The sequence below is a fragment of the Nerophis ophidion genome, linkage group LG13 (assembly GCF_033978795.1).
Source record: "Nerophis ophidion isolate RoL-2023_Sa linkage group LG13, RoL_Noph_v1.0, whole genome shotgun sequence".
Lineage (NCBI taxonomy): Eukaryota > Metazoa > Chordata > Actinopteri > Syngnathiformes > Syngnathidae > Nerophis > Nerophis ophidion.
In genome coordinates this window covers 46869103-46896698 of record NC_084623.1, presented here as the reverse complement: position 1 = coordinate 46896698, position 27596 = coordinate 46869103, and the positions used below count along the sequence as shown (strand labels likewise).

Sequence of the window (27596 nt, the reverse complement as noted above, 5' to 3'; positions counted from 1 at the left end):
AGCTCCACAACCCATGACGTTACGCGCACATCGTCTGCTACTTCCGGTAAAGGCAAGGCTTTTTTATTAGCGACCAAAAGTTGCAAACTTTATCATTGATGTTCTCTTCTAAATCCTTTCAGCAAAAATATGGGGAAATGATCAAGTATGACACATAGAACGGACCTGCTATCCCCGTTTAAATAAGAACATCTCATTTCAGTAGGCCTTTAAGTTATATAAGCGTTGCTTGTACCACATTCAGTGTTAAAGCAAATCAGTGTAGCAAACTGAGCAATAATTAATTCATGCATTTTATCTTGCTAATTCAAGGCTTGAATGTTTGATTCATTCATTATTGTTATTTTATTTTTAAATATATTATTAGCCTGTGGAAAAAAGTTTCTTTTGATATTTACCCTCAGAAGGCTGCAAATAGAAAAGAGGCATTCAATTTGTATTTAAATTGTGTTTGATATGCCATTGATATTTTTGAATTATTATTATTGTTATTATCTGAAACTCGATTTTGTGTTGACGCTGCTATGGAGTGGCGACTTGTCCAGGGTGTACAACCCCTTTCGCCCGATTGTAGCTGAGATAGGCACCAGTGCCCCCCGCGACCTCAAAGGGAATAAGCGGTAGAAAATGGATGGATGGATTTTGCATGTCACTATAAAGTTATATAAGCCTTGCTTGTTCAATATTCAATGCTAAACTTGTTTGGGTCCCTATTAAAAGGTTCATTTGTTCAACATTGGCCCGCCGTTTTGTTCAGTTTTAAATTTTGTCCCACTCTGTATTTGAGTTCGACACCACTGCTCTAAACAATGCACTGGCCCAGTTGCCTAGGACCCCGCCTGAACCCCTGGCGGTGGTCACGGTGCTGCCTGATCAAAAATGGCACATTAACGTTACAATGGTAGGGATGTAGGGATGTAACGATAGACGGTAATAATGATGATGACGGCGGAAAAAATCCCAAAGGTTAGTATCACCCTTTTTAATTAAAACGATCTAAAACCCGAGATTGATAACTGCACGTTGATAAAGTCACGGCGGACTGACTGGTGCCAGCTCGATAGCTTATATGCTAACATGAAAATAAAAGACCCGCGTTTTTCCCCGTTAAAACAACATACACCCCAGTCTAAACTTATATGAACATATAAGCAACTAAAATATTCACTTGTGCACATTTAACCTTCAAGCTGTGCTCCCTTAGCACGGAACTATGATGATCGAGGAAAAGAGACGGAGGTGCTTTCAAGTACTGCTGGACAAAGTAGGACACGAACAACGCAGCTAGAAGTGAAATATAATTAGAATATATTGTTTTTTTCATGTATTTTTCCATTTAAGTGAATCTTAAAGTGTTACAGTAAAACTAAGAGTCACAGTAAAACGATACAAGTTTAGCTATTAAAGGCCTACTAAAATGAGATTTTCTTATTTAAACTGGGATAGCAGGCCCATTCCATGTGTCATACTTGATCATTTCGGGATATTGCCATACTTTTGCTGAAAGGATTTAGTAGAGAACATCGACGATAAAGTTCACAACTCTAGGTTGCTAATAAAAAAGCCTTGCTTTTACCGGAAGTAGCAGACGATGTGCGGGTTGTAGAGCTCCTCACATCCTCATATTGTTTACAATCATAGCCAGCAGCAGCTAGAGCTATTCGGACCGGGAAAGCGACAATTTCCTCATTAATTTGAGTGAGGATGAAAGATTCGTGGATGAGGAAATTCAGAGTGAAGACATAGAAGAAGAAATAAAAAAGGCAAGGGCAATGAGAGCGATTCAGATGTTTTTAGACACATTTACTAGGATAATTCTGGGAAATCCCTTATCTGCCCACTGTGTTGCTAGTGTTTTAGTGAGTTAAATAGTACCTTAAAGTCTGAGGGGTGTGGCCACAGGTGTGTTGACGCCAGAATCTCTGTATAAAGTCACGAAGCTGCAGCAGGACAGAAGTTTAGCTGATCTCCGGTAAGAGCAGACTTATTACCACAATTTTCTCACCGAAAACTGCCGGTTGACATTTAGTCGGGATCCATGTTCGCTTGACCGCTCTGATCCATAGTAAAGCTTCACATCCGGGAATTTTAAACAAGGAAACACAGTGTGTTTGTGTGGCTAAAGGCTAAAAGCGTCCCACCTCCATCTTTCTACTTTGACTTCTCCATTATTAATTGAAGAAATTGCAAAAGATTCAGCAACACAGATGTCCAGAATACTGTGTAATTATGCGATTAAAGCCGACTACTTATAGCTTGGATCGGGCTGGAAAATAATGTCCGCTACGACCCGAGACGTCAAACGCACGCGTCATAATACGAGTCAACATATCGCGACGTTTTCACTACGACACTTCGCGGGAAATTTAAAATTGCAATTTAGTAAACTAAACTGGCCGTATTGGCATGTGTTACAATGTTAATATTTCATTATTGATATATAAACCATCAGACTGCGTGGTCGGTAGTAGTGGGTTTCAGTTTAAGGCAGATACAGCACTAAAAAATAAAACGCTTATCCAGTGAAGCATAAAGAAGACATGCAAAATAGTGGCTTTTCTAACAGTGTCTATCTATTTTAGTTCTGTTTGAAAAGCTTTCTTAGGAAATTCCACAATACTGCGAGAATAATAACTGTGATCATTCTGGTCAAAATAACTATGATATTAAATTACTGTAGTGTAACATCTTTGCTGTATTGTGACACACATCATTACAGTATTTCTTCGACACCTGGAAGAAAGAGAAGACATGGAAACATTTTACCATGGAAATGGTGAACAACAAGATATAAACCCTATGTTTCGAATTTCTCTGGTAAAAATACAACCAACTTGAAGAGCCATCTGCAGTCTAGTCATCAGGACATCCACGCAACAGTAAGTAAGCCTATACTAATATTTCCAAATGACTCATACTGTACTGAATTACTGTTACTATTAAAGACAGTAGAGCAGGAGCAAGACTGCTTACTCAACCACTACTTTTGTACAACCCATAGGCGGGCTTACCCGCCAATTTAGACTACAACTAGTTTGTTTCTTCTTGACCATTTAACATTCAGGAAAAAAATGCTTAATTTCAGCTAAAATAGTTCAGTTCAGTTCAGTTTCAGTTATTTTTGAACATGCACACAATACAATGTAAGGCATCACATTTTGGGACATAGGAGAAAAATAAAAGAAACGGCAGATCAACTGGTCTAAAAAGGGAGTCTATTTAAAGGCTAGAGTATACAAATGAGTTTTAAGGTGAGACTTTAATGCTTCTACTGAGGTGGCATCTCAAACTTTTACCGGGAGGGCATTCCAGAGTACTGGAGCCTGAAATGAAAACGCTCTATAGCCCACAGACTTTTTTTTGGGCTTTGGGAATCACTAATAAGCCGGAGTCCTTTGAACGCAGATTTCTTGCCGGGACATATGGTACAATACAATTGGCAAGATAGGATGGAGCTAGACCGTGTAGTATTTTATACGTAAGTAGTAAAACCTGGCTCCGCTGTGAACGGGACTCTCGCTGCTGTGTTGGATCCGCTTTGGACTGGACTCTTGCGACTGTGTTGGATCCATTATGGATTGAACTTTCACAGTATCATGTTAGACCCGCTCGGCATCCATTGCTTTCCTCCTCTCCAAGGTTCTCATAGTCATCATTGTCACCGATGTCCCACTGGGTGTGAGTTTTCCTTGCCCTTATGTGGGCCTACCGAGGATGTCGTAGTGGTTTGTGTTGTGGTTTGTGCAGCCCTTTGAGACACTAGTGATTTAGGGCTATATAAGTAAACATTGCTTGATTGATTGATATTTCCAGTTGTTTCATTACATCACGTCCGATAAGGAGTAGGAAGAAGCTGAGCTTATTTAATCCTACCCCTTTTCATACCATAGCAATTTTATCCCATGTCCTTGTTCTCTGTAACATAACAGTGAATAAATAAATATTATACCATAGTAAGTAAACAACTATTAAATACATAAATAATCTTTATCTCAAAACAAAAAAAAAAGGGCCAAAGATGTTCATCATAATTAATGTTTTTTGTACTTGGTAAATAAAAATTGTAGTTTGACAGTCTCTTAAACTGACTCATATCATAATCATAAACTAATTAGCGCCCCAGCGGCAATTCAAGGAAATACGGTACTCTCAAAATAGTAAAACTAACATTTATATCATGTGCTGTCATCTGTGTCAGTAGAAATGTTCTCATTTCAGCCTGCAAGAATTCCACTTTTAACTCTAGAAAATATTTTGCAGTAAATTGTAAACATATTTTATGTTTTATACCAACTACACTTGTAGTTCAAGAACCATTAAAACATAGCTACTAAAAAAAAATCACAAGTTACTCAATAGTTTTTACACAGAATACTTACTTACTCTTACTCAAATTATTATTTTGATGATGACTTTTTTATTTTTACTTGAGTCATAATATTCTAAAGCAGTGGGGTGGAGAATGGGGGTGGCACAAAATATTTTCCTCTCCCTGGAGGGTGTAACAGAAAATGTTTGATAAGCACTGTTCTAAAGTGAAGGTACTCTTACTTGAGTAAAATCTTTGGGTACTCTAGACACCGTTGGTTAAGGTGGAGATGAAAAAACGTCCAACTTGAGTTTATTTATTAATATTACAATGTGGTTCCTGTAAAACTTAGCACACAAAGGAAAGTACATTAATGTACACATTGCCTTATGTGACTGAGCAAAGCTGGACTTTTCTTATAAAGTGTTTGTCTTCTTGTGTCCCGCAAACGTCTGTGAAGAACAAATCTCCCTGAGCAGCAGGAGTGGACCTCCAGGATGGAGCAGGAGAAACCGCAGCCCCCTCACATTAAAAAGGAAGAGGAGGAGCCACATCTTACCCACATTAAAGAGGAGGTTGAGGAGCTAGAGCCCCCACACATTAAGGACGAAGAGGAGGAACACAGCATCAGTCAGAATGGGGACCATCTTCAAGGACAAGAGGATGTTGATGACCCCAAGATGCCATTGACTGGTGTCATTGTGAAGAGTGAAGATGATGAGGTAAAAAGTGAAAGTGAGGAGAAGAGGGAGGTGGAGCCTCAAAGCAGCAGCTCAACTCAACACATGACAACAGAAGCTGATGGAGACCACTGTGGAGGATCACAAGAAGACAAGCTCTTAGCTCCACTATCAGATCCTGACACTGATGATGAAGACTCTGAAGCTGATACAACATGTCACACTGACAACACACACTTTGAATGTTCTCACTGTGGCAAAACTTTTAATCACCGTTGTAATATGAGAACACACATGAGGACACACACTGGTGAAAAACCTTTTTCCTGTTTAAGATGTGGTAAATGTTTCACACAAAATCATCATTTGAAAAGACACACAAGAACGCACAGTGGAGAAAAACCTTTCACCTGTTCACTCTGCGGTAGAGGTTTTTTACAAAATATTGATTTGAAGAGACACATGATAACACACTCTGGAGAAAAGCCTGTTGTCTGCTCAATCTGCGGTAAAGGTTTCGCGAGAAAGACTTATTTGAAAAGACACAAGGCAATACACACTAGAGAAAAACTTATTAGCTGTTCAATATGTGAGAAAGGTTTCACACAAACTAGTCATTTGAAAGCACACATGACAAGACACGCAGGTAAAAAAAAACGTATTCCTGATAAATCTGTGCTAAAGGTTTTGCACAAAAAGATAAAGGGAAGTTTCAAATGAGCACACACTGGTGAGGAAGTGTGAGTTGCAGTGTGTGTGATGAAAGATTCTCTCAAAAGTAAAAGTGTAAAATACTGCATGAATGAAGCTGCATGATTTTCAGTAAACTGTCAAGTTGCGATCAACAACTTTATGTTTCAGCCTTATCCCAAAATGGAATAAATAAATTTTTATCCTCAAAATTTCAATACACAATAATGTCAATGTGTCAAGATTGTTTTATTTTTTTCAAATGTATTGAAATAACAAATCATATCTACATTAAGTATCCAGAGCCTTCGCTCAATACTTTGTTGATGCACCTTTGGCAGCAATTACAGCCTCAAGTCTTTTTGAATACGATGCCACAAGCAGTTTGGGCAGTTTCACCCATTCCTCTTTGCAGCACATCTCAAGCTCCATTAGGCTGAATGGGAAGCATTGGTTTTCATCCCGGATGTCTCTGTACATTGCTGCATTCATTTTTCCCTTTATCCTGACTAGGCTCCCAGCTCTTCTCGCTGAAAAAAACACCCCACATCATGATGCTGCCACCACCATGCTTCACTGTACTGATGGTTTTGGCCTGGTGATGAGTGGTGCTTGATTTCCTCCAGAAATAATGCCTGGGACTCATGCCAAAGGGTTCAATCATTGTGTCAGAGAAAGGCTCTCAGATAATTTAGTTTTTCATGGTCAGAGTATTTCATGCGTGTTTGCAAGCTTTTTATTAAGAAATAGCTTCCGTCTGGCCACTACACCATACAAGCCTGATTGGTGGATTGCTGCAGAGATGGTTTTTCTTCTAGAAGGTTCTCTTCTCTTCACCGAGGAATACTGTAGCTCTGACAAAGTGACCATCCCAGATGAGACTAAGATGAATGCAGCATTGTAGAGACATCCTGGATGAAAACTAACACTGCCCATCCAACCTGATGCAGCTTGAGAGGTGCTGCAAAAAAGGAATGGACAAACTGTCCAAAAGTAGGAATGCCATATTCATCATATTAAAAAAAAAACCTTGATAAAGTATTGAGCAAAGGCTGTGAATACTTACGTACTTGTCATCTTTGTATGTTTTTAGTATGTGCATTAGTACACAACATTGTGGACATTTATTTAAAAAAAAAACACAATTCAATTGATTTGAAAAGGTCTACAATGCTGGTTGAAGCATCCGCTTGCCCTTACTTTACTTTTTTTATATTTGTTGAAAAAGATATCAACCAAATAAAACATATCCATCCAATTTCTACCGCGTGTACTTACCAATAAAGCCCTTGAAAAAATATCCAAAGACTTCCATTGATGTTTTATATACATGATGTAAGTATACATGTAATGTAGTAACGGGCACATTTGTAATAACATTTAATATTTACGTATTTTGCTCATTTTAAGCTAATTTCAAAAAACGCATCACAAAGTTTGCTTTTTTTTTTAATTCTTCATAAATGATTAACATAATAAAACATCACTTACTGTGCAAGTCTGCTGTGATCAGGATGCCAACTGCTTGGATGTTCATATATTCCCATTTAGGTGAAGAATGTCTCATAATCCTCACAAAGAAACTGGGCGGGGGAACAAGCGTCTTTTCGTGTCGTTCTGGCCGTTTCCGGGTCCTAAATGGCTGTCAAGGTGTACCAACTTGTTGGAATACCTTCTCAGACTTCTTCTGTCCAGGTGAGATTAATGTTTTATGATCTACAATAAACTTACAAGGAACAAGCAAACATAGAAACACACGTAGCATTAGTGCTTATATTAACAATATCACTAATGGTTAATATTAAAATCACGAAATGTAAATGGAGTATTGTTGGCGGTTTTTTAACGGATATTTATTGGAATTTATGGGGGAAATAGAGGAGCTCACATCGGCTCCGCTGTAATTAATAAATCAGCACAATCATTGCACAAAAATGAGTGAGATAAAAGTATATAGCAGAGCAAATCAACGCAATCACTGCACAAAAATGGGAGCGATATAAAAGCATATAACAGAAAACACTATGAAGAGAAGACAGAACTTTTTTTTTTTTAAAGATCCTGAATGCAATTCAAAGTAGTTTGTAAAAATTAATTACTTTAGGTGGAGTTATTTTCGATTTACACAAGTTATTTTGCAAGATCTGTCTTAGTCCCACTGGCTGCTGAAGTCAACTCTTCAATCAACTAGATAGACTCAAAACTTCTAAGGAGACGTCTTGGTGAATTTACTGAAGAATTTGTGAAAAAACGTTGCCTGGAGAGATTAATGAAGCAACCATGCATCCCACGACAGCTGCAGTGAGCAAAAATGACCGCTGGATGAAGTCTGATGTATCTTAAAGTCTAGTGTACTCGATTTAAAGCAACACTGTGGGTTCATATCGTAAACACACGGAGACGAGGCAGAGGAAATAGTTCAACGTTTTTACTGTAGACATCAAACATCGAATGTGAATATTTTTTTAATTCAAGTACCCCTTAATCAGAGCAAAGCATTTTTGGTTGAAAAAAAGAGATAAAGAAGTAAAATACAGCACTATGTCTTTAGTCTCGTATTTATTAAATTGTATAACAGTGCAAAATATTGCTAATTTCTAGTGGTCTTTCTTGAACTATTTGGAAAAAAAGATATAAAAATAACAAAAAACTTGTTGAAAAATAAACAAGTGATTCAATTATAAATACAGATTTCTACACATAGAAGTAATCATCAACTTAAAGTGCCCTCTTTGGGGATTGTAATAGAGATCCATCTGGATTCATGAACTTAATTCTAAACATTTCTTCACAAAAAAAGACATCTTTAACATCAATATTTATGTAACATGTCCACAAAAAATGTAGCTGTCAACACTGAATATGGCATGGTTGCATTTCGTTTCACAGTTTATGAACTTACATTCATATTTTGTTGAAGTATTATTCAATAAATATATTTATAAAGGATTTTTGAATTGTTGCTATTTTTAGAATATTTTTGAAAAATCTTACATACCCCTTGGCATACCTTCAAGTACCCCCAGGGGTACGCATGCCCCCATTTGAGAACCACTGTTATAAAGCACTGACACCTCGCTCTAATACCACACATCCCTCTTTTCCAAGATAGCTCCAACAGTTTTGACCTATTTACCGATACTAAATGGGCATCATATTCAAAAAGACTTGAGCCTCAAGTCTTGAGGCTGTAACTGCTGCCAAAGGTGCATCATTCACCATGAATTGATTAACGTGGACTTCGACTTAAACAAGTTGAAAAACTTATTCGGGTGTTACTATTTAATGGTCAATTGTACGGAATATGTAATGAACTGTGCAATCTACTAATATCATTTTCAATCAATCAATCAAAATCAACAAATAAATGAGCAAAAGCTATAAATACCTGTGTACATGTGATGTTTAGTTTTTTATTTTGAATTAATTAGCAAAAAAACATATCACATTGTCATTATGGGGTATTGTCTGTAGAATTCTGAGGAAAAAACGAATTTATTCCATTTGTAACAAAACAAAATGTGGGGAAAGTGATTTCCTGATGCACTGTAAGTGGCGATGTTGTCAGATAGTCAAAGTTAACATTTTGTCAGTTTATTTAAAATCCTGCAGCTTCATTTGCTGTTGATGTTCTCACTTGTGTTTCTTACACTGGTACTTTTAAGATTAATTTTCATCACACACTGCAACTCACACTACCTCACCAGTGTGTGTTTTCAGGTGTAATGTCAACGGATCTTTTCGTACAAAACCTTTAGCACAGATTGAACAGGAGAACGGTTTTTTACCTGTGTGTATTGACATGTGTGCTTTCAAATCACTATTTTGTGTAAAACCTTTACCACAGATAGAACAGATAAAACGTTTTTCTCCAGTGTGTGTTCTCATGTGTCTTTTCAAAACATCGTTTCGTACAAAACCTTTAACACAAATTGAACAGATGAAAGGTTTTTCACCAGTGTGAGTTATCATGTGCGTTTTCAAATGGGTATTTTGTGTAAATCCTTTAGTACAGATTGAACAGGTAAAAGGTTTTTCACCAGTGTGTGTTCTCATGTGTGCTTTCAAATCATTATTTTGCGTAAAACCTTTAACACAGATTGAACAGATGAAAGGTTTTTCTCCCGTGTGGGTTCTCATGTGTGTTTTTAAATCAATATTTCGTACAAAACCTTTACCACAGACTGAACAGATAAAATGCTTTTCGCCAGTGTGTGTTGTCATGTGTGTTTTCAAATTGATATTGTGTGTAAAACCTTTAGCACAGATTGAACAGATAAAAGGTTTTTCTCCAGTGTGCGTTCTCATGTGTATTTTCAAATGATTATTCTGTGTAAAACACTTACCACATCTTGAACAGGAAAAGGGTTTTTCACCAGTGTGTATTCTCATGTGTGTTTTCATATTACGACGGTGATTAAAGTTTTTGCCACAATGAGGACAGTCAAAGTGTGTGTTGTCAGTGTGACATGTTGTATCAGCTTCAGAGTCTTCATCATCAGTGTCAGGAGAGTGTGACGTCATGTCATCACTATCTGATAGTGGAGCTAAGGGCTTGTCTGCTTGTGATCCTCCACAGTGGTCTCCATCAGCTTCTGTTGTCATGTGTTGAGTTGAGCTGCTGCTTGGAAGCTCCGCCTCTCTCTTCTCCTCACTTTCACTTTTGACCTCATCGTCTTCACTCTTCACAATGACACCAGTCAATGGCATCTTGGGGACATCAACCTCCTCTCGTCCTTCATGATGCTCTCCATTCTGACTGATACGGTGCTCCTCATCTTCCTCTTTAAAGAGGGTGGGCTTTAATTCCTCATCTTCCTCTTCAATGAGGGTAAGATGTGGCTCCTCGTCTTCCTTTTTAATATGAGGGGGCTGTGGTTTCTCCTGCGCCATCCTGGAGGTCCACTCCTGCTGCTTAGAAAGAAGATTTTCTTCACAGACGTCTGCAGAACACGAAAAGACAAACACATGATTTAGAAAAGTCTGGCTTTGCTCAGTCACATTAGACAATGTGGATATTTTTGCACTTTTCTTATTTGTGCTAAGTTTTACAGTAACTTAATTGTAATATCAATAAAATACCTCAAGTTGGATGTTTGTTCAGCTCTAATTTAACCAACATTTTATTCGTAATTAGCTTAACTGCAAAAATAAATTATAAATGTATAATTTAACTACAAAAATATGTATTGATATCGCTTCATATTCAATTAAGTAAGTTAGATGACGGTGGAGTAAAGGGGAACTGCATTTACCTTTTTCCTATCATCCACACTCTTTATGTGACAAAGAACAAATGTCTTTCTTTTTATGTGCATTCTAAATAAACAACAGGCTAGTAAAAGTTGCCTTACAATGTAGCTAATGGGATTAATCTATTCTGCTTTTAACTTCCTCTGTAAAAACATCTAAAAAGCGCCAACAATACTCCATTTACATGTCCTGACCTGCATATTAACCAAGTATTAGCACCATTGTTATTTTAAGAGCTAATGCCAAGGAAATATTTGACATACTGAGCTGCTGCCTCGCCTCACAGGTGGTTAAAGTTTGTGCTGGATGATAAATCATGCCTCGCACCTGTATTTTAAAGGCCTAGTGAAACCCACTACTACCGACCACGCAGTCTGATAGTTTATATATCAATGATGAAATATTAACATTGCAACACATGCCAATACGGCCGGTTTAGTTTACTAAATTGCAATTTTAAATTTCCCACGAAGTATCCTGTTGAAAATGTCGCGGTATGATGACGCGTGCGCGTGACGTCACAGGTTGTAATGGACATGTTCTTCCAGCCCGATCCAAGTTATAAGTAGTCTGCTTTAATCACATAATTACACAGTATTCCGGACATCTGTGTTGCTGAATCTTTTGCAATTTGTTCAATTAATAATGGAGACGTCAAAGAAGAAAGATGTAGGTGGGAAGCGGTGTATTGCAGCTGACTTTAGCAACACAAACACAGCCGGTCTTTCCTTTTTTACATTCCCGAAGGTGAAGCTTTAATATGGAACAGAGCGGTCAAGCGAACAGGGTTCACTACCACATGTCAAACGGCAGGTTTCGGTGAGAAAATTGTGCCAATAAGTCGGCTCTTACCGTAAACATGAGCGGAGCTTGCATCTTCCTGCAGCTGCAGACTATTACCTCCTCCCACCGACACTGGCGGTCACCACACCTGTGGCCACACCCCTCCGGCTTTCAGGTACCATAAAATCTTACTAAAACACAAGTAACACAATAATCAGATAAGGAATTTTCCAGAATTATCCTAGTAAATGTGTCTAATAACATCTGAATCGCTTCCACTGCCCTCGCCTTTTTTTTTTTGTAGTCTTTCACTCTCACTATCGTCATCCACAAATATTTCATCCTCGCTCAAATTAATGGGGAAATCGTCGCTTTCTCGGTCCGAATCGCTCTCGCTGCTGGTGGCCATGATTGTAAACTACGTTCAGATGTGAGGAGCTCCACAACCCGTAACGTCACACGCACATTGTCTGCTACTTCCGGTAAAGGCAAGGCTTTTTATCAGCACCAAAAGTTGCAAACTTTATCGTCGATGTTCTCTACTAAATCCTTTCAGCAAAAATATGGCAATATCACGAAATGTTCAAGTATGACACATAGAATGGACCTGCTATCCCCGTTTAAATAAGAAAATCTCATTTCAGTATGCCTTTAAAATGGGTACAATAGATAGAAAGTCATGTATAAAGTGTCAGGCAGCTGAAATAACTCTGTGGGAATGTCAGAGAGTAAGAGTTGTGGTCTGTTGTGAAAATTCCTTTTGTTGTCCATCCTGGGCTACAATAGGTCACCTGAGGTGCTTGCGTCACCAGACCTGCTAATGTTAGCCAAGTTAGCTCATGGGTGTTGAACCGGAGAAGACCGAAAAAAAGGAGTCGTGTACGAAACAAGCTTAGCTTTCTTAGTAACATGACATGTTTCACGCTTTTAAGCCCTTACTAGATCTCTTGTACCCGGTTTGAAAGCCAGAAACGAAAAAAAAGAAACACAGAAAGACAGCAATTTATCGATTACCAAAACGTTAAGAAGTTCATTTTTTTTAATTCATCTTTTGATTGATTGGCGTATTGACTAACGGACCATTCCTACAGTATTACATTCTTAATTCACCTGGAAATCGTATCTAATGCCTTTTAATGCCATTCAGGCCTTCATTTTCACAAAATCCATCTAATGACATTTAATGCTTTTTAATGCCCTGCGGAAACCCTGGCATATTCAAGCTCAGGGGCCGTATTTATCAAGCGTCTTAGAGTGCCATTTTACACTTAAGTCCTGAAAATTTGAAAAATTTAGTCGTACTCTCAAACTTAAGAATAAAAGCTGTTTATCAACTTTCTTAAGTCTAAGAATCACTCCTACTCTCCACGATATTTAAGAGACCTTCATAGGTGTCCTAAGTGGATAGAGGGGAACATTATCACAATTTCAGAAGGGTTAAAACCAATAAAAATCAGTTCCCAGTGGCTTATTTTATTTTTCGAAGTTTTTTTCAAAATTTACCCAGCATAGAATATCCCAAAAAAAGGCTTTAAAGTGCCTGATTTTCGCAATCTGTATATCCACCCCCCCCCCATTTTCCTGTGACGTCACTGCATGACGCCAATACAAACAAACATGGCAGATAGAACAGAAAGATATAGCGACATTAGCTCGGATTCAGACTCGGATTTCAGCGGCTTAAGCGATTCAACAGATTACGCATGTATTGAAACGAAATTGAAGAAAATCTGAAGCTAGTGAGCCATATACAGACAGACAAAGGCAACGAGGACGTATTCGGCGATTGTCTTCTAACCAACGATTGCATCTTTTGACCACTGGAGCAACTTAAATCCGTCGATTGGTAAGTGTTTGTTTGGCATTAAATGTGGTGGAGAGAAAGGCTGGATGCAAATATAGCTACAAATGTACATTCACCTAGCTTAAATAGCATGTTAGCATCGATTAACTGGTAGTCATGCCATGAGCAAATATGTCTGATTAGCACATAAGTCAATAACATCAACAAAACTCACCTTTGTGATTTCGTTCACTTTATCGTTGCCATTACAAGGCAATGACACAAATAATGGGAGCCCCACAGTTACTGTTAATCGCACAATCGTTAACAGTTTGGAGGAACTGCTTATGAACCAGTACATGCATGTACTGGTTCTTTAGCTCATGTGAACGTGTTTCGTCATTTAACACAGCAATGACCCCCCCCCTTTTAGTAATGAGAGTCTTTGCAACTTTGATTTTCTTCCCCGTGCAAACTTTCATTTTTGTGACCTAGAGCTTTTGGTGTCATTTTTACCACACGTTTTTTCCCCTTTAACACCTTGTCCAACATTGTCACGTTCAGCCACAGTGTCCCCTTGTGGCTGTTTATGTTCATCAGTGCATGCGTGTGCTCCCTCCTCCTCCATTTGGAAAAGTCAAAGTTTGTCAACCCGCGGGCAAGTCAAGTCAAATCGTCACCAATAAATTGAAATTTTCAATATTTGTGTGCATACATTTTAACAATGGCCAATTTTTTTTTTTTTTAAAAGGGCGCACCGCTAAAACATACCACACAGGTGTTGGACATGGATTTCTGGAGAGGCAATGAAATTTGGAAAACCTCCTGGTAAAATGGTAAAATTGTTGTCTGGGTGAAAATCTGAGAATGTTATCCTGGGGAGATTTCTGGGAGAGGCAATGAAATTTGGAAAACCCATCCATCCATCCATCATCTTCCGCTTATCCGAGGTCGGGTCGCGGGGGCAGCAGCCTAAGCAGGGAAGCCCAGACTTCCCTATCTCCAGCCACTACGTCTAGCTCTTCCCGGGGGATCCCGAGGCGTTCCCAGGCCAGCCGGGAGACATAGTCTTCCCAACGTGTCCTGGGTCTTCCCCGTGGCCTCCTACCAGTTGGACGTGCCCTAAACACCTCCCTAGGGAGGCGTTCGAGTGGCATCCTGACCAGATGCCCGAACCACCTCATCTGGCTCCTCTCGATGTGAAGGAGCAGCGGCTTTACGTCGAGCTCCTCCCGGATGGCAGAGCTTCTCACCCTATCTCTAAGGGAGAGCCCCGCCACCCGGCGGAGGAAACTCATTTCGGCCGCTTGTACCCGTGATCTTATCCTTTCGGTCATGATCCAAAGCTCATGACCATAGGTGAGGATGGGAACGTAGATTGACCGGTAAATTGAGAGCTTTGCCTTCCGGCTCAGCTCCTTCTTCACCACAACGGATCGATACAACGTCCGCATTACTGAAGACGCCGCACCAATCCGCCTGTCGATCTCACGATCCACTCTTCCCCCACTCGTGAATAAGACTCCTAGGTACTTGAACTCCTCCACTTGGGGCAGGGTCTAATTAATTTGGAAAACCTCCCGGTAAAATGGGGGTTCGGCAAGTATGCAGCTGAGCTACATCAGAGTGTTCCAAGGGCCGCATACGGCTCCGGAGCCGCGGGTTGCCGACCCCTCATCTACAGAGATACAAAGAATTGCTATTGCAACATTCAGTAGACACATGTAGAAGAGCTGTTTCTTTCAGTCAAAATTTTCAGGTTAATTTGTATACTTAGCAAACTCATCCCGCGGGCCGGATAAAACCTGTTCACGGGTCTGATTCGGCCCGCGGGCCGTACGTTTGACACCCCTGAACTATGCTATCCTACTTTCACTACAATAATCAGTTAAGTTATTCCAAGTATTCTTTCATGTCAGTGATGAAACATAAAGTTAATAAAGACGTGAGAGTAAGAAGTAAACAAACCTGTTCTGTGCAACACAACTTGATGCTTCTTAAAAACAGCGTCCAGTAGTTGACGTTGTCGCTCGTTCTCCTCTTTTGTTGGATTCACCCTCGTACTCTGCTATCTTTCTTTATAACATTAAAAATATTTCTCCCACAGCCGCAGTTAGTCGCTAATTCACCAACACTCTCAACATTGTACTTAGCGACGTGTTGATAACTTCCGGGTTTATTTTGTTAGCAGCTAACAAGCTAAGCTAAGTAGCAGGTTAAGTTCACCTAAAACGCTTCAAGTTTGAGTTGAGTTCATTCCGACACGAAGAACGAATAAAGTTTGGTTTGACACGCCTAAAAGAATAGGTACAAACGTAAAAATGAAGAAATTAACGCAGATTTAAAACCCACACTGCTCCCCTGCCTTTTACAAGACGATGGGTGACAGAATACACCATCAGTCTGCGCATGTGCAAGTTATAGGTGACGCCACTTCCTGTTGACTTGTTTCCTCTTTTAGACATAATTTGCATACAAACGCGACATTACAATTCACAAAAAAATAAACAAACCACTTGTCCAAGGTGCACTCCGCCTTCCACCAAAATCCACCTGGGATAGGCTCCAGTCACTCACACTACCCCAAAAGGGACAAGCGGTAAAAAATGGATGGATGGATAAAAAAAATCAACTCAATCACTGCGCAAAAATGTGAGCAATATAAAAGCAAATAACAGAGAAGACAACACTATAAAGAAAAGACAGTTTTTTTCCCCAAAGAATCTGAATGCAATTCAAAGTAGTTTTTAAAATTTAAATTACAAATTCAAATTAAGAATTAATATACAATGCACACTTTACTCTGCCTTCTTTCTCTCTTTTTTTTATACAGAGTCGTAAAAGCTTGAGACACATGGATCAAAAACATAAAGAGTCAATGAAATGAGTCCCTGAACTTCACACATTTAAAAACTTGTAACTTGATCATAAATGTGTCAAGTTGTGTTGGTGACGAACCCCAAGATGCAGAGATCGTGGCAGGCATTGAATAGGAAAACATAATTTAATGTCCAAATATGTAAAAATAAAGAAGAAACACAAACCAGGAACTAGGAACAGAAAAACTGGGAATAGCTAACAGCTAACAGGAAAATACAAAACAAGGAGCTAGGAGACAGCAAACTGTAAATAGTTAAAGGAACTAACAGGAACAGCTTACCGCACTAACAACGACACAACAAAGAAGAAACACAAAACAGGAACTAGGAACAGAAAAACTGGGAATAGCTAACGGCTAACAGGAAAATACAAAACAAGGAGCTAGGAGACAGCAAACTGTAAATAGTTAAAGGAACTAACAGGAACAGCTTACCGCACTAACAACGACACGACAATGAAGAAACACAAAACAGGAACTAGGAACAGAAAAACTGGGAATAGCTAACGGCTAACAGGAAAATACAAAACAAGGAGCTAGGAGACAGCAAACTGTAAATAGTTAAAGGAACTAACAGGAACAGCTTACCGCACTAACAACGACACGGCAAGAGGTAACGACAAGTATTAATGACAATGATCCAGCACTGACTGGAGGAGAAAGCAGGTTTAAATAGTAAGTGGCTGATTGACACCAGGTGTGGTTTGGAGCAAATCAGCCACAGCTGAGGGGAAAAAGCACTCAGGGAGAAAATCAGGAAATAACCAAAACAAGAGTGCTGACAGGAAAAAACTAACATAGTCAAACTGTCAGGGACAAGCCTGACAATAACTTCAAAACTAATTTCAGAATATACACACATACATCGTTTATTTTATGTAACATTTATGTTTTGTTCTTTTTATATTTTTAAAACAAATCATCATCTGCGGTTACTCAAAGCGAGCATGACGATCCTCCTGGTAGGGGGATATCCCTTTATGGAGGATGCCTGTGCGTGACTGTGTTTAACGTGGGGAGACTGGTACACAGAGAGTCACCACACAATCCCTGGCAAATTTTGGTCAGGGTCCAGTGGCATGGAGTCCAACACGACGGGAGACCCTTTTCTGCTGCAGCCTTCATCCACCATCCAGCCGTTGTGACGCTCCATAGGATTAGCAATCATCCTCCGCCTGTTCCACCATTGAGGTCTTGGGTCGGTATTTCCCCATAACTAGGACCACATGGATGTGGGGGTGCCTTCTTCCGCCATCGCAGCTGTTGTGGTAGTTCTTACATCTACCGTCTTCCGCCTGCCCTGCCGTTGAGGTCTTCACCGTATCCCCGGCTAGGAGGTAGTCAGGTACTAGGCCTTTGCCAAAAGCCACCTGGGGTAACAGTAGTAAAGGGGTTAACCTCCTAGTGCCCCAAGACCCCATAGAGGAGCCTCCACTGCCGGCTGCCCAGGACAATTAAAAAAACGGATAAAACAAGTTAAGGTAAGGGTAGTTCAAATAGGATGATGTTTTGAAATTGTGTTCCATCCATCCATTTTCTACCGCTTATTCCCTTTTTGGGGTCACGGGGGGGCGCTGGCGCCTATCTCAGCGATGAAATTGTGTTATTTAAAATAAATATACACCCTGTTGTATACTAAAAAAATACTTAAAACATACATAAACCCACTAATTTAAAAAAAATCTAATAAATAAATGATAGAAGACATTGTGGTGAAGAAGGAGCTGAGCCGGAAGGCAAAGCTCTCAATTTACCGGTCGATCTACGTTCCCATCCTCACCTATGGTCATGAGCTTTGGGTCATGACCGAAAGGATAAGATCACGGGTACAAGCGGCCGAAATGAGTTTCCTCCGCCGGGTGGCGGGGCTCTCCCTTAGAGATAGGGTGAGAAGCTCTGTCATCCGGGAGGAACTCAAAGTAAAGCCGCTGCTCCTCCACATCGAGAGGAGCCAGATGAGGTGGTTCGGGCATCTGGTCAGGATGCCACCCGAACGCCTCCCTAGTGAGGTGTTTAGGGCACGTCCAACCGGTAGGAGGCCACGGGGAAGACCCAGGACACGTTGGGAAGACTATGTCTCCTGGCTGGCCTGGGAACGCCTCGGGATCCCCCGGGAAGAGCTACACGAAGTGACTGGGGAAAGGGAAGTCTGGGTTTCCCTGCTTAGGCTGTTGCCCCCGTGACCCGACCTCGGATAAGCGGAAGAAGATGGATGGATGGATGATAGAAGAATATTAACAAGATTGTGTTTCACACAATGTCACACATGTGCATTCAGAAAGTATCCACACCGCTTCACTTTTTCCATATTTTGTTATAGTATAGCCTTATTCCATAATAGAATATATTCATTTTTGTCCTCAGAATTCTACAGACAATACCCAATATATGTGTGAACAGTGTTTCCTTTTTTTTTTTTTTATTTCAAAAATGTATTAAAAAAAAAGATCATAAGTAATTATAGCAGGCAGCAGAGAGGTTAGTGTGTCTGCCTCACAATACGAAGGTCCTGGGTTCGATCCTGTGCTCGGGATCTTTCTGTTTGGAGTTTGCATGTTCTCCCCGTGACTGTGTTGGTTCCCTGCGGGTACTCCAGCTTCCTCCCACCTCCAAAGACATGCTTCTGGGGATTGGTTGATTGGCAACACAAAATTGGCCCTAGTGTGTGAATCTCAAGCTCCATCAGATTGGATGGAAAGCGTTGGTTTTCATCAAGAATGTCTTCGTATATTGCTGCATTCATCTTTAGTCTAGTCAGGGAGGTGACCAAGAACCCCATGGTCACTCGGTCAGAGTATTCCTCTTTGTCTTTGGAGAGAGGAGAACTTTCCTTTCCAGAAGGGCAACCAACTCTGCAGCAATCCACCAATCAGGCAGTGGGCAGACGGAAGCCATTTCTTAGTAAAAGTTTTGAACCTGTAATACTCTCAGACCATGAGAAAACAAAAGCTTCTTGCCTGATAAGACAAAGCCTCAGCCAGGCATCAAATTTGAAGTAAACCAAGCACCACTCATCAACAGGCCAATATCATCCCTACAGTGAAACATGGTAGTGGCAGCATCATGCTTTGGGGATGTTTTTCAGCGGCAGGGAACTGCGAGACTACTTAGGATAAAAGGGAAGATGGATGCATCAATGTACAGAGACATTGTCAGAAAGATGTGTATGTAAATTATGAGTTCCCAATGAACAGACAAGAGGCTGTCTTTGTTGCATCAAGCCAAAGGCTTGGAAAATTCCATTGTGTACGATGGGAGGAGACGGGAGGGGGGTTATCTATTGCCATCCAAGACCTGCCCAAGCTGAATCCAGGACTAACCCAAGCCCGAGGCATCTTTTCCTTTTGTGTTAATGTAACCAAAAACAAGAGCTGTGTACATAGCCCCCATTCCTTTAGAAACAGATGTTGTTCTGTAAACAGGGAATATTCAAATGAAAGAGGAGACGTAAACCTTTTTTCGCCAGTGTGGTGGAAGACTGTACAGAGTACAGTCGCCACGTCTCTCCTCTAATTGAGCAAAATTTAATTATGTCTCTGTTTATTTCCTTGCTTCTTGTCTTGTTTAATAGATGTCGTCGATGTTTGAACCTGACAGACATCCTGCATGAAAACCAACGCTTTGCATGCAACCTAATGGAGCTTGAGAGGTGCTGCAAAGAGGAATGGGGAAACTGCCCAAACATGGGCGTGCCAAGCATGTGTCATTGTATTCAAATTGTCAGGCTTGCCCCTGACAGTTTGTTTGTGTTCTACTTTTTTCCTCTGTGCGTGTAGTATTTCCTGTCAGCGCTCTTATTTTGTTGGTTTCCTGTCTTTCTTCCTGAGCGCTCTTTCCCCTCAGCTGCGGCTGATTGGGACCTGGCCACACCCGCTGTCAATCAGCCCACTCCTATTTAAATAAATAAATAAATGGGTTGTACTTGTATAGCGCTTTTCTACCTTCAAGGTACTCAAAGAGCTTTGACACTACTTCCACATTTACCCATTCACACACACATTCACACACTGATGGAGGGAGCTGCCATGCAAGGCGCTAACCAGCACCCACCAGGAGCAAGGGTGAAGTGTCTTGCTCAGGACACAACGGACGTGACGAGGTTGGTACTAGGTGGGGATTGAACCAGGGACCCTCGAGTTGCACATGGCCACTCTCCCACTGTGCCACGCCGTACCTGCTTTTGTCCTCCGGTCAGTGCTGGATTATTGTATTGTATTGTAGCTCCTGTCGTGTCGTTGCAGCGTAGCGGTAAGCTATATTTGGTAGCTTTGTGTAGCTTACTGTCTTTTGTTGCCTACTTTCAGTTTGTCTTTATACAACAAGTAATTACTTTTGTTTTCCTGCTCACTGCCCGCTAGCTTCCACGCTAGGCCCTTTTGTTTTTGATAGCTTTAATGCTAAGCTCCTTTTGTTTTCTAGCTCCCATGCTAGCTCTTTTAGTTTGCTGCTGATGTTCTAACTCATGTTTTTTACACTGGTACTTTTAAGAGAATCTTTCATCACACACTGCAACTCACACTACGTCAACAATGTGTGTTCTCATGTGTAACTTCAACTGATCTTTGCGTACAAAACCTTTTGCACAGATTGAACAGGAAAACGATTTTTTTCCAGTGTGTATTGATGTGTGCGCTTTCAAATCCCTATTTTGTATAAAACCTTTACCACAGGTCGAACAGATGAAATGTTTTTCTCCACTATGTGTTCTCATGTGTCGTTTCAAAACACAATTTCGTACAAAACCTTTAACACAGATTGAACAGATAAAAGGCTTTTTGCCGGTGGGAGTTGTCATGTGTGTTTTCAAATGGGTGTTTTGTGTAAATCCTTTCGTACGGATCGAACAGACAAAAGGTTTTTCACCAGTGTGTGTTCTCATGTGTGCTTTCAAATCATTATTTTGTGTAAAGCCTTTATCACAGATTGAACAAGTAAAAGGTTTTTCTCCAGTGTGTGTTCTCATGTGTGTTCTCAAATCCATATTTCGTACAAAACCTTTAGCACAGATTGAACAGATAATTGGCCTTTCTCCAGTGTGTGTTCTCATGTGTTTTTTCAAATCACCACTCTGTGTAAAACATTTACCACAGCTTGAGCAGGAAAAATGTTTTTCACAAGCGTGTATTCTCATGTGTGTTTTCATATAACGACGGTGATTAAAGGTTTTGCCACAGTGAGAACATTCAAAGTGTGTGTTGTCAGTGTGACATGTTGTATCAGCTTCAGAGTCTTCCTCATCAATTTCAGAAGAGTGTGACGTCATTTCATCACTATCTGATAGTGGAGCTAAGAGCTTGTCTACTCGTGATCCTGCACAGTGGTCTCCATCGGCTTCTGTTGTCATGTGTTGAGTTGAGCTGCCGCTTGGAGTCTCTGCCTCTCTCTTCTCCTCACTTTCACCTTTGACCTCATCATCTTCACTCTTCACAATAACACCAGTCAATGGCATGTCGGGGACATCAACCTCCTCTTGTCCTTCAACATGCTCTCCATTCTGACCGATACGGCGATCCACATCCTCCTCTTTAAAGAGGGCGGGCTTTACTTCCTCATCTTCCTCTTTAATAAGTGTAAAATGTGACTCCTCCTCTTCTTTTTTAATGTGAGGGGGCTGTGGTTTCTCCTGCTCCATCCTGGTGGTCCACTCCTGTTGCTCAGGAAGAAGATGTTCTTTACAGACGTCTGCAGGACATAAGAAGACAAACACGTAATTTAGAAATGTCTAGCTTTCTTCAATTGCATGAGACAATGTGGATATTATTGCACTTTCCTTTGTGTGCTTATTTTTACAATAACTTAATCATAGTATCAGTAAACAACCTCAAGTTGCACGTTTGTTCAGCTCTAATTTAACAGACTTTTTATTTGCCAAACTATCCATCCATCCATCTTTTTCTGCTTATCAGAGATTGGGTCGCAGGCGCAGCAGCCTAAGCAGGAAAGCCCGGACTTCCCTCTCCCCAGCCACTACGTCCTGCTCTTCCCGGGGGATCCCGGGGCGTTCCCAGGCCAGCCGGGAGACATAGTCTTCCCAACGTGTCCTGGGTCTTCCCGTGGCCTCCTACCGGTTGGATGTGCCCTAAAAACCTCCCTAGGAAGGCGTTTGAGTGGCATCCTGACCAGATGCCCGAACCACCTCATCTGGCTCCTCTCGATGTGGGGGAGCAGAGGCTTTACTTTGAGCTTCCCCCGGATGGCAAAGCTTCTCACCCTATCTGTAAGGGAGAGCCCCGGCACCTGGCGGAGGAAACTCATTTCGGCCGCTTGTACCCGTGATCTTGTCCTTTCGGACATAACCCAAAGCTCATGACCATAGGTGAGGATGGGAACGTAGATCGACTGGTAAATTGAGAACTTTGCCTTCCGGCTCAGCTCCTTCTTCAACACAACGGATCGATACAGTGTCCACATTACTGAAGACGCCGCACCGATCCGCCTGTCGATCTCACGATCCACTCTTCCCTCACTCGTGAACAAAACTCAGAGGTACTTGAAGTCCTCCACTTGGGGAAGGATCTTCTTCCCAACCCGGAGATGGCACTCCACCCTTTTCCGGGCAAGAACCATGGACTCGGACTTGGAGGTGCTGATTCTTTGCCAAACTAATTTTTGAAAAAAAAAAAAAAAATGAATGATGTAACTACAAAAGTATATATTGATACTGCTTCATATTTAATTAAGTGAATTAGATGACGGTGGTGTACAGGGGAACTGCTTTATCTTTTACATTTTTCCTATCATGCACAATCTTTATGTGACAAAAAACAAATGTTTTTCTTTTTTGTGCATTCTAAATTAAAAAAAAAACAACTCCCGAAAAGTTGCCTAACAATGTAGCTAATGGGATTAACCTATTCCGCTTTTAACTTCCTCTGTAAAAACACCTAAAAACCGCCAACAATACTACATTAACATGTCGTTATCTGCATATTAACCAACTATTAGCAACATTGTTATTTTAAGAGCTAACCCCGAGGAACTGCTTTACATACTGATTTGCTGCGTCGCCTCTCAGGTGGTTATAAAGTTTGACTTGATGATAAATCATGCCTCGCACCTGTATTGCAAATAAGTTGTGGCCATAAACAGCAGAGACATTGCTAGAAAGAGGGGACCAAAATGAAGGTTCACAGCATTTTTACGTCAGGGTTGTTTAGAGGAGTACATCATCCAAACAAAGAACACAAGCCCTGTGCTGAAAGATATAAACATCCCATCAGTCGGCACCCCAATGAGAGCGGATATTCTGCAGTAAGTGGTTGTCTTATGTTCGTAGTTTGTATTTGTTGTTTAGCACAGCTACATGATGCTTACGTTTCACTCAAGCTACATCTGTTTATCACTCAGCTTCCAAAACTCGTTTCTACAGGCAGCAGCAAATCTAATTTAGTGTTTTTTAATGCCATTTAAATGCTACTCAAAATAATTTAATGCCCATGTTTTACCAATTATGGTTATATATATAATACGAAGCTTACAAGAGTGAGTATACACACAATTGTAAGCATTTGACAATGACAATCTTTACAAGTTAAAGGTCTACTGAAATGAGATTTTCTTATTTCAACGGGAATAGCAGGTCCATTCTATGTGTCATACTTGATCATTTCGCAATATTGCCATATTTTTGCTGGAAGGATTTAGTAGAAAACATCCACGATAAAGTTCGCAACTTTTTGTCGCTAACAGAAAAGCCCGACCTTTACCGGAAGTCGCAGACGATGACGTCACATGTTGATGGCTCCCCACATATTCACATTGTTTTTAATGGGAGCCTCCAACAAAAAGAGCTATTCGGACCGAGAAAACGACAATTTCCCCATTAATTTGAGCGAGGATGAAAGATTTGTGGATGATGATATTGATAGCAAAGGACTAGAAAAAAAAAAAAAGGCGATTGCATTGGGACGGATTCAGATGTTTTTAGACACATTTACTAGGATAATTCTGGGAAATCCCATATCTTTCTATTGTGTTGCCAGTGTTTTAGTGAGTTTAACAGTACCTGATAGTCGGAGGTGTGAGTCCACGGGTGTGTTGACGCCAGTGTCTCAGGGAAGTCGACGGCAGCTTTATGCACGGCGCGAGCTCAGCTGATCTCCGGTAAGAAGCGACTTTTTACCACAATTTTCTCACCGAAACCTGCTGGTTGACAATCGGTCAGGATCCATGTTCGCTTGACCGCACTCTGATCCATAGTAAAGTTTCACCTCCGGGAATTTTAAACAAAGAATCACCGTGTGTTTGTGTGGCTAAAGGCTAAAGCTTGCCAACTCCATCTTTCTACTTTGACTTCTCCAATATTAATTGAACAAATTGCAAAATATCCAGCAACACAGATCTCCAAAATACTGTGTAATTATGCAATTAAAGCAGACGACTTTTAGCTGTGTGTGTGTGTTCAGCGCTCATATTTCCTAACAGCCCTTGACGTCACGCATAGGCGTCATAATTACGCGACGTTTTCAAGAAGAAACTCCCGGGAAATTTAAAATTGCAATTTAGTAAACTAAAAAGGCAGTATTGGCATGTGTTGCAATGTTAATATTTCATCATTGATATATAAACTATCAGACTGCGTGGTGGGTAGTAGTGGGTTTCAGTAGGCCTTTAACTGTTCCTATCCAGTGAATTAGAATTGAATCGCAATACTATTTTATCCTTGAATTTATTTATATTAATGCGTTTGTTGTTGTGCGATGGGGAGGCAACTTGTGCAGGGTGTACGCCGCCTTCCGCCCAAGTGCAACCGGGATAGGCTCCAGGCCCCGCAACCCGCAACAAGCGATAGAAAAACCGGTGGATGGATGGTTGCAGCAGCTGACAGTTGTGGTGGCGACAGCAGAAGAGGCTCCGTTGGTCATGAAAAATAAATTTGGCACCATTAACTGCCGCCTGTCTTTAATAGCCGACTCCTAATTAGCTAACAGCGTGTGTAATTTCATCGCAATGATGCGCATTGAGAAGGGCATGATTGCGATGTTCAATTTCAGTGAATCTCACTCAAAAATGAATATCTTTATACGTATACTTTCACCATAAAATGTATTGAATATTGAGTTTCATTGAAAATATACCGAGAAGTCCGAGATATACTTTTTCGTCCGTATCGCCCAGCCCTAATTAGTGGTAGCTGGTATGGATGGAAATAACAACCGTTATATGCTCTGGAAAAATCAAAGCACCCCCAAAAAAGGTCAAGCAATTCTTAAAAACCTACATACTTGAATATTACATGATAATATGAATGTGTCTGTTACAGAACTACATTAAAAACACTTTTGGAAGTTTTTAGAGCGCTTTGTAGGCAGAATAAATCAAATCCCCATTACTTCTGCTGTCAAATTGCTGTTTGTTTTTAAAGCTTTACATGGATTGGTACCTCATTAGATCTCGGACCTCAGCCAAATTTAAACTCGTTGTGAGGTCCGAGAGCCAGCCAGTTTTAAGTCTGGTCGTGGTGCCCAAAACCAGACTTAAAACCAGGAGACACAGGGCTTTCTCTGTGGTCGGCCCTAAGCTCTGGAACACTCGGCCCCTCCATGTTAGAACTGCTCCCACAGTGGAGTGTTTTAAATCTCGTCTTAAGACCCACTTTTATTCTTTGGCTTTAAACAATACGTGAGTTGTGTGGTCTTTTGTGTTTTTTTAATTTTGATTTCTATTTATTTTTTTAATTGGTTTTACCCTTAAAATCGTTGTAATCATATTTATTTTTATATTATTTTTATATTGTTTTTATTTTTTTATTCAGTCATTTGTGAAGCTAAGGATATTTGAATATTGTTTTTAATATTGTTGTGCAGCACTTTGGAAACATTTATCTTGTTTAAATGTGCTATACAAATAAAGTGGATTGGATTGCTAGCGTTTTTTCCCCCTCAAAATTAGAATGCACCAAAAGAAAACGACATGTGTGTCTTTGTCTCACATATGGTTTGAGAAGGATAGGTAAAATAAATTACAAAAAGGGCCCTTGATCAGTGGTCCCCAACCACCGGATACCGGGCCGCAGAAGAATTTTTTATAAATTTTTATTTGTATTTATTTATTTTTTATTAAATCAACATAAAAAACACAAGATGCACTTACAATTAGTGCACCAACCCCAAAACCTCCCTTTCTCATGACAAAGAAAGAATAAAAAGTAAAAAAATTAAAAAAATCCCCCCCGCCGGGCCGCGGGACAAATTATCAAGCATTGACCGGTCCGCAGCTACAAAAAGGTTGGGGACCACAGCCCTAGATTAGAGTTCAGTGGGAAACAATGCAGTTGTATTTATTATACATTTTATTTTATTTTTTTGTCTGCAAAAAATATATATATTTAGATTTCTATAACCAAATATATTATCCTACTTTCACTGCAATGCTCCTCCACTCAGTAAAGTTATTCCAATTATTTTTTTCATGTCAATAATGAAACATGAAGTTAGTAAAGATGTGAGTAAGAAGTAAACAAACCTGTTCTATGTAGCACAACTTGATGCTTCTTGAAAAACAGCGTCCAGTAGTTGACGTTGTCGCAAGTTCTCCTCTTTTGTTGGAGAAAGATCCTCCTCGTACTCTGCTATCTTTCTTTATAACACTAAAATTATTTATCCCACAGCCACAATTAGTCACTAATTAACCAACATTTTTAGCATTTTGCTTAATGATGTGTTAATAACTTCTGGGTGTCTTTTCTTAGCAGCTAACAAGCTAAGCTAAATTGCAGGTTAAATTCGCCGAAGAAGCTTAAAAGTTCACCGAGTTGACACAAATAACGAATAAAGTTTAGTTTTCCACACCTAAACGAATAGGTACGAACCTAAAAATGAAGGAATTAACGAAGAAAAAAAAACAACAACACTGCTCCCCTGCCTTTTACAAGACGATCAGTGACAGAATACACTATCAGTCTGCGCATGTGCGAGTGGTATGTGACGTCACTTCATTCTTCTTTTCAATTTTACAGCAGCTGGCCTCCATCTGTGTTGCATTACTGCCATCTTCAGTTTCATTTTATAATCTCTCGAGTCCAGTATTGTTAAAAAAAAACTCTCATACAATTGCGTCACTTTCTGTAGACTTGTTTCTTCTTTTATATAGAATTTGCACACAAACGCAACATTATAATTCACCAAAAATCAACACAAAACGAGTCCAGGGTGTACCCCGCCTTCCGCCCGAATGCAGCTAAGATAGGCTCCAGGACCTCCGCCACCCCAAAAGGGACAA

General features: G+C 40.3%; 3 protein-coding genes across 5 annotated transcripts; 1 reads left to right on the top strand and 2 right to left on the bottom strand.

Moving 5' to 3' along the window:
• The first annotated feature begins 828 nt into the window (after positions 1-828).
• LOC133564657 (gastrula zinc finger protein XlCGF17.1-like) lies at positions 829-6937 on the top strand. Its single transcript, XM_061919118.1, has 3 exons — positions 829-966; positions 2720-2879; positions 4770-6937. Exon 3 carries the CDS (start codon positions 4807-4809, stop codon positions 5707-5709), a length of 903 nt encoding a protein of 300 aa, XP_061775102.1. The 5' UTR covers positions 829-966; positions 2720-2879; positions 4770-4806; the 3' UTR covers positions 5710-6937.
• On the bottom strand, positions 4622-15917 carry LOC133564649 (gastrula zinc finger protein xLCGF3.1-like). 3 transcript variants are annotated; one of them, XM_061919108.1, is made up of 4 exons: positions 15467-15917; positions 11785-11906; positions 9516-10622; positions 4622-9431 (listed from the first exon to the last, which is right to left on the bottom strand). In XM_061919108.1, the coding sequence occupies exons 3-4, from the start codon at positions 10570-10572 to the stop codon at positions 9370-9372; spliced, it is 1119 nt and encodes a 372-aa protein (XP_061775092.1). In that variant the 5' UTR covers positions 10573-10622; positions 11785-11906; positions 15467-15917; the 3' UTR covers positions 4622-9369. The 3 variants fall into 3 exon arrangements, with proteins under 3 accessions (XP_061775092.1, XP_061775090.1, XP_061775091.1); XM_061919106.1 differs by having other exon boundaries at positions 4631-10622; XM_061919107.1 differs by lacking the exon at positions 11785-11906 and having other exon boundaries at positions 4631-10622.
• Positions 15918-20313: 4396 nt separating this feature from the next.
• Positions 20314-27270, bottom strand: LOC133564653 (gastrula zinc finger protein xLCGF3.1-like). Its single transcript, XM_061919115.1, has 2 exons — positions 26841-27270; positions 20314-22058 (listed from the first exon to the last, which is right to left on the bottom strand). Exon 2 carries the CDS (start codon positions 22006-22008, stop codon positions 20890-20892), a length of 1119 nt encoding a protein of 372 aa, XP_061775099.1. The 5' UTR covers positions 22009-22058; positions 26841-27270; the 3' UTR covers positions 20314-20889.
• Positions 27271-27596: the final 326 nt, after the last annotated feature.

Bases quoted from the DNA above. Each gene is read 5' to 3' on its own strand.
- LOC133564653 (XM_061919115.1), bottom strand. From the start codon at position 22,008: ATGGAGCAGGAGAAACCACAGCCCCCTCACATTAAAAAAGAAGAGGAG.
- LOC133564657 (XM_061919118.1), top strand. From the start codon at position 4,807: ATGGAGCAGGAGAAACCGCAGCCCCCTCACATTAAAAAGGAAGAGGAG.
- LOC133564649 (XM_061919106.1), bottom strand. From the start codon at position 10,572: ATGGCGCAGGAGAAACCACAGCCCCCTCATATTAAAAAGGAAGACGAG.